Source organism: Drosophila eugracilis, unplaced genomic scaffold, assembly GCF_018153835.1.
Source record: "Drosophila eugracilis isolate 14026-0451.02 unplaced genomic scaffold, ASM1815383v1 contig_415, whole genome shotgun sequence".
Taxonomy (NCBI): domain Eukaryota; kingdom Metazoa; phylum Arthropoda; class Insecta; order Diptera; family Drosophilidae; genus Drosophila; species Drosophila eugracilis.
The window spans coordinates 283,668-289,993 of NW_024573278.1; the positions used below are offsets into that span (position 1 = coordinate 283,668).

At 39.0% G+C, this 6,326-nt stretch overlaps 1 protein-coding gene across 1 annotated transcript; it reads right to left on the reverse strand.

The window, feature by feature from the left end:
- Nucleotides 1–2,212: 2,212 nt before the first annotated feature.
- Nucleotides 2,213–3,444, reverse strand: LOC108111747. The gene has a single exon (XM_017221301.2). The coding sequence runs from the start codon at nt 3,140–3,142 to the stop codon at nt 2,654–2,656; it is 489 nt and encodes a 162-aa protein (XP_017076790.2). The 5' UTR covers nt 3,143–3,444; the 3' UTR covers nt 2,213–2,653.
- Between the last annotated feature and the right edge of the window lie 2,882 nt (nt 3,445–6,326).

Below are 6,326 nucleotides of genomic sequence, written 5' to 3' on the forward strand. Positions count from 1 at the left end.
ATTGTGACGTTGGTCGGTGGTCCATGGCCGCAGGCCAAACTGATTAATAAACCAAACGTCAAATGCGCACAATGGCCACGCATCAACGGAGTCAAAGTTTGAGCCGGGGCAAGAGCCACCACTGCGTGGCATCCGGAGTACAAATGGGATGAGGATGAGGAGGACCATTTACCAGGACCACAGCAGAACCACAGCTGTCAACTGTGTGTCACACACAAATGTGGCCGAAAAGGACGACTCAGATATTCATAAAATGAGAAGGAACTTCGCCTTACAAGTGCAACTAGGCCTCCGAGTCGCATTGTTCTCGACTTGACTTTTTACGGATCTCGATCCCGGCGACTCGCATTCCTTCTGGGTTCTGTTCGAGGGCGTTGGCAGTGTCATTGTCATCTGCCGGGTCACAGTTGGTTGCTATTTGGCCAGCAAATTATTTACATATTACAAAAAAAAACCCTAACAATGAAATTTTGATTTTCTTTGTGAGGCATTTTAGGGGAAATGGAAAAATATGGCTGGAAGTTCAAGGTCAATGCTTGTTGAGAGAATATTTGCTTAAAGGCGGAAAATATTTCAGATCTTAATTTCTAGACCTTAGTGTTTTTATTAAATATTTTCCTTAAATATAGTTTCTATTAAATTTCCTGCATATACCATTAATATTTGATAGCGCAGACCCCAACATTCTGCGAAAGTCCCTGGGGCAATGAAATCTAGTTCTGATTTATAAACATGAAGATTTATACCATTACGCCCACATACTCAAGGCGGCTATAAAAATGATAAAAAACTTTGATTTTGACTTGGGAGGAAATCTCCACTAATGGGGGCACATTTAATGGTTTTGTTTATGGAGTGTTTAGTGATTTTTTATGCCGAAACAATACAGAACTTTATGAGGAGGCTTAGCCACATGTCCTTAGGGCTAGTTTACTGGTCAAACAATTCGAAGCCATGACGAATTGGCAACTTCCGTGGTATATGATGAGGCAAGGCAATTGAAGGATCATTTATCATTTTTATGGCTACTTCTTTGCGAGGGTAACATACAGTCTTAAAGAGTACCAAACCAAATATTATTCAATATTCTCAGCCCTTTTTTGCCCCAAAGAATATTTGCTAAAAATATTGCTCAATTTTCAAATTCAATTTGTCAATCATAAATTTCACGCTCTCTTAAAATAAATTTGCAGGCAATTGAAAAATTTCAAGTGGCTGTGTCAAACAAGGTTTTCCTTTCAATGTGTTGAAACATTTTTGGTTTTTTCGCAACAATTTATGGGCAAACTTTTCGGGGTTTGGTCTGTCAGACTTAAGCATCGGCCTCTGCTCTGACACATGACTTGAATGTCAATGGGCAAAGGACACACACCCCCAATAAGCTGAAAAAATAAGAATAAAATAAGGGGAGGGTCCAAAGCCGAGAGTCCTGCATCCCAGACAATGTCGCGTTAAATTTGCACAAGTTGACGAAAATTTTGCTATTTTGTGGGCTGCAAATTCTAAACTTCTGTTTCGTTTATTTTAGTTTGCCAAAGGGGGTTACCCTACCGCCTCCCCCATACTCTCTATTCACCACATAAATAACAAAATTTAAGGACAAAATATCAATATCCACTTTGCGAGACGCCAACTGCATGCGAATGAGTTTATTTTTAGCTGCGGAAAAGTGTGTCTAGTTCTGAATTGGACACCGCCTGAGCCAACATTTCGCATTGCAAATGAAATTCTGTTTCTATTTCTTATTCTATTTCTTTTTTGTTTTCCATTTTTTTTTTTGGTTCTTTGTTATTTTTGCATAATCTAAATTCACTCCTGAGGACAACATGTTGCAAAGAAGTTGCCATGTTGCTAAATTCGACGCTGAATGCAAAAATGTCGCAGCTGAATTTCAATGAATCGTCAGGGAAAGTTTTTGAAGCTCAAGATCTTAGGAATAATTTAAATAGTTAATATTAAAATTATTCTAAGTTTTAAAATATATTTTAAGTAGTTATAATTTATAATCTTATAAACATGATCATTTTTTATAAGAATCTTTTACATCCTTGTGACTTTTTGCTGATGTCGACATAGGAGGACCGAGGACCATAAAATTTGAATGCCTTTTATTTCTGAAATTTGCTGGCTGGCTAGCTGGCTGGCCAGGTCCATAAGCCAAATTTAATTTGTTCTCATATGACATTTACGGTCATATTCAAATAACTTCCTTTGCCATACTTCACTGGCTTTGATGTCCTTTTGAACAGGGGTTGAAGCTTGTTGGAAAATGGAAAAGGTTTCGCTAGATTAATTTGGGGTCATGCATATAATATCATTTTTTATGGTGGGAGTGTGGATATGGAATGGTGGTTCTTTCAAACCGCAATCAAGTGGTATAAAGAAGGTTTTTCATATGAGAAAATTATTTATGGCTGAAAATCTCTTCAATGTGTCTCGAAGTTTTAAACCCCAAACGATGCTAGGGAACATGATTTAATTTATTGCCATCTTTCTGGGAACATGTGTTCTTACAAAGTTTTCCTAATTAGGGGTAATAGATCTTAATAACTATGTGAGATTTTTGTGATAGGCCTGTCGGAAACTTATGTTCTAAAAGTTAAATGAAAAATTTTGATAACTAATTAATTAAGCTTAAACTTTTCTCTCTTAATCACATGAAAATATGATGTTCAGGCTCTCTTTTTACAATATTATGCTCTTTCGGGTAGGGATTTTTCTTTAATACGAAAAGGATTTTGGGTTCGTTTTTATGGAGGTCTAAAGACTCCTTTTTCTTCGGGCTCATCCTTAGGATATTAAAAAATCGCTTTGCAAATCCATCCACTGGTTTATTTTTTTCGGTACCTTGGACTTCATGACTTGGATTTTGGTTTATGGATTTTATATTAATAATCCTCAAAAGCCAGTTCTCAGATTTTATTTCTTTTATATTGGAGTTGGGTTGTTCTCTTCTACTTAAGTCGTGAACGTTATAAAAGTTCCTCTGGTGATCATTCTGATGTGGTCCCTCGAATAATATATCCCTATTTCGTGCTGGACATGTCTGAAGTGCATTTCGGTTTTCTATCAGTCTGTAGTTATAACTCAAACTCATACTACAAAGTAGCAGGACGATCTCAAAATGACGATGCGTTGACATTTTCACTGCCGAAAGTGAACTGTTTCTTAGGTCGATCGAAATATTTATATATTATGTTCATGAAACCTTAAACTTGGAACCGGCTAAGCATATTTGTAAAATAACAGCTGCCCACGTTTAAATAATGTCTTAAAATACTTATTTTTAATTCAATATTTACAGCTATATCTACAGAGAAGAAATTTTTTCGACGTAGGTTGACTGGCATTTTTTCACACTCTTCTTGGACCCAGACTGGACCCCAAAACCACGTAGATGCCATTTGTGTTGAAGAAGCTGTCCTTCCTCTCTCAATATTTCCCCCTGGGGGATCCCATTCCCATTCCCAGTGAATCACTGTAAGTGACACGCGTGCCCCTCCACACAATCACCCGCCGCGAATTTGTGAATTTCGTTACCTCATGAAACCGAAACTGACATGAATTCGAAAAGCGTTTCGGGGCGAACATTAACACATTTATTTTTCCATTCCAGAGGTTGTCCCCTGTCGCCTTCCCGTCAAGTGTGGGCTGAATAATTTTTTAAGTGACTTCTTTTATTTGCATTTAGAAGCGTTTAAAAAAAGTCATCTGGGATTTGTGGGTGCGTTTATGTGAATACATTAACCAATTTCGGGATGTTCGGGGAGTTCTAATGGTGGTGGGATGGTTATGGGATATATAGAATGCTTTTTTTTATAGAAAATAACTACTTTTTAAGGTACTACTTAACTTGTTGAGGGCATTATATTGCTTACATGTTAGGTTTTAAGTAGTAGTCCAGTCCAGAAATTCTAATTTTCTTTATTCAGATGGAAAACCGTAAGCCTATTTGAGTACTAGCCTGCTCCCATTCTTTAAGTTCTTTAGCCCTATTCTTCTATCGACTTCGCTTTCCACCTTATTTAATCAGCAGATCCATAAAAACTATTCGACTGCGCCATTTCAGACAGAAGGAAACGAAGAAGTCTTTTTCCATTACCCACTTAGGTGAAATTGTTTCGTGTGCATTGAACATGATTTATTATGACACATAAACAACAGCTTAACTTCCGGGTAACTTACACATATGTCCGTACAAAAAATGAAGAAAAATTGCAAAATGCCTGAGATATTGACTAAAAGCCCTGGCAATGGAAGCAGCCGCAACAGGAGCCACATCAATGGCACTTACCTTTTCCGCTTAAACACCCCACAACCGGGACATAATGGTGACCTCCCCCTGGTCACATTTCGGAATCACCAAACCCCGCTCCCTTCCAATGCATTTGAAACAGGTTTGTCCCAGGGTTTCCTGCCCGTCCTCTTTCTTTTTTTTTTTTTATTAGCCAGCAACTTGTTCCTTGGTCGTAACGCTGTTTTTTATGCAATAGAATGGCCCTGGGTGAATGCTCACCCGTGCGTCCAGTGGTCATCATTTTTCTTGCCCCACTCCCAGCGGTCACCGCCCATCGGTGTCCTTACAATGAGTAGTTCCATGTACTAGAGTCCTCCATTTCTGCTGGCCCTTTTGCCAGGCGAAAGGGAAATTTATTGTTTTCGCCAGCAGTTTGAGTCAAATGTCCCGAGTGCCTCAGCCTCTTTAGGTGCACTGGAACAAAGGCCAAAAAGCTGGGGCGAGCCGGGGTGTCACTTTTGACATTTAAGATGCCGCACAATGGCCTCTCCATGGCGGCTCTAATTTATACGCATCGCCTGCATGTGACACCACCAAAAGCCAACAAGTTTGAGGGCGCATTTGTCGTCCCCGAAAGTTTTGCCATTTTTTCGCTCTCTCCATATATCCATATCCATTTGCAATTCCAATGATTTTTATGGCCATGAGAATTTGTTGCCTCCCCCTTGGATTGTCCAGCAAAAATAGCTGGAAAAAACTGTTGCATTGACAAATCTAATAAACAAATGACAGCCAGACAACCGGACAACCTATGTGCAATTCATCGGCGCACGCACTCTTTGTGGTGACAAGGAAGTTAGAAAGAATTTTGTTAGATTGATTTTGTTAAATGGATGGAACTGGACACCATATGGAATGATTAGTAAAGTCACTTTGTTTAGCAATAAAAAAAGCAAAAATGCTTTAACCATCTTGACTGATTTGTTTTATAAAAGTTCGTACATCACATCGCACCAGCAAACATTTATTTTTTTTACTTTAGATTTTCCCCTTCTTCACCTATTAAGCTGCATAAATTCCACATATGTTTATGGCCGTATAAACGTTTATGGGATCAATTATCCAGTCAAGTGTTCGCTTTTCACGCTTTTTCCCTTCTCATAAGGAAGTCAATTTCCCTTGCCTCGCCTTGGTATCATCTTCTTATGGCTTTTTATGACGATGCCTGGCTGGTGGGGCAGGTTTCTTGGTTAATTGCTTGCTGCACATTGTTCAATTGTTCTGTGGTTCATATGCATCTCTCTCACCGACACTCACTTTGCCTAATTGGGTCGCTCATTATTAAAAGGGTTTTGGGGAAGGGACTTTGGGGAGTGTCAGTCGAGTTCAGTCTTTGGCAGCATCGTGCAACGCTCCAGTTTCTGGGTTTACCCTGTTTCTGGTTTGGATATGTATCTTTTATGATAAGGTTTGTAAAGAAAGTAAAGACAATATACGTAATATATGTATAATATTTATGTGATAATCAGATTAAACAGAAGGGGATCTGTAATTTTTGATTTTTGAATGTGTTTTAATTCGTATCGTAAGTATATTTCAAAAGTCTTCTTCTCAATATCCACTTTACCATCAGTTCGCTTAGCTAAGGCTGACAAGAAAAGACAACCATTTGACAGCTCCTTCTATGACGCTTAACTGCTTGAGGTTTTTTGGTTAAATGCAGCCCCCAACCCATTTCCACCATAAGCCATTAGGGCTAAGTGATTTGTTGTTGTTCCCAGGCTGCGCTTAGCACCTTGCAAATTGCCATCGGAAAAGTAGAAGGAATGGGTTGTGTCTCCTTGCCAGGGAACAAACTAATTGTGCGGAAGCGCAGGACATTTTCCTCCGCCTGAAAGAAGAAGAAGACTGCTCCAGTTTTGGTCCTTTGGGTGTTTTATGAGTACATATACCCACATTGTCAGATGTGTTGCTTGCCAAATGCCCAAGTTTGAGACTCGAGAAGCCAAAGTGTCAAAGTTTATGAAAATTCTGTGCATTTTGCTTTGTGGTTGTGGTTGAAAGTTTACACAAAGTAAGCAAACTTTGC

What these genes read in the sequence shown, in the direction of transcription:
- LOC108111747 (XM_017221301.2), bottom strand. Translation starts at nt 3,142, where the DNA reads ATGTCAACGCATCGTCATTTTGAGATCGTCCTGCTACTTTGTAGTATG.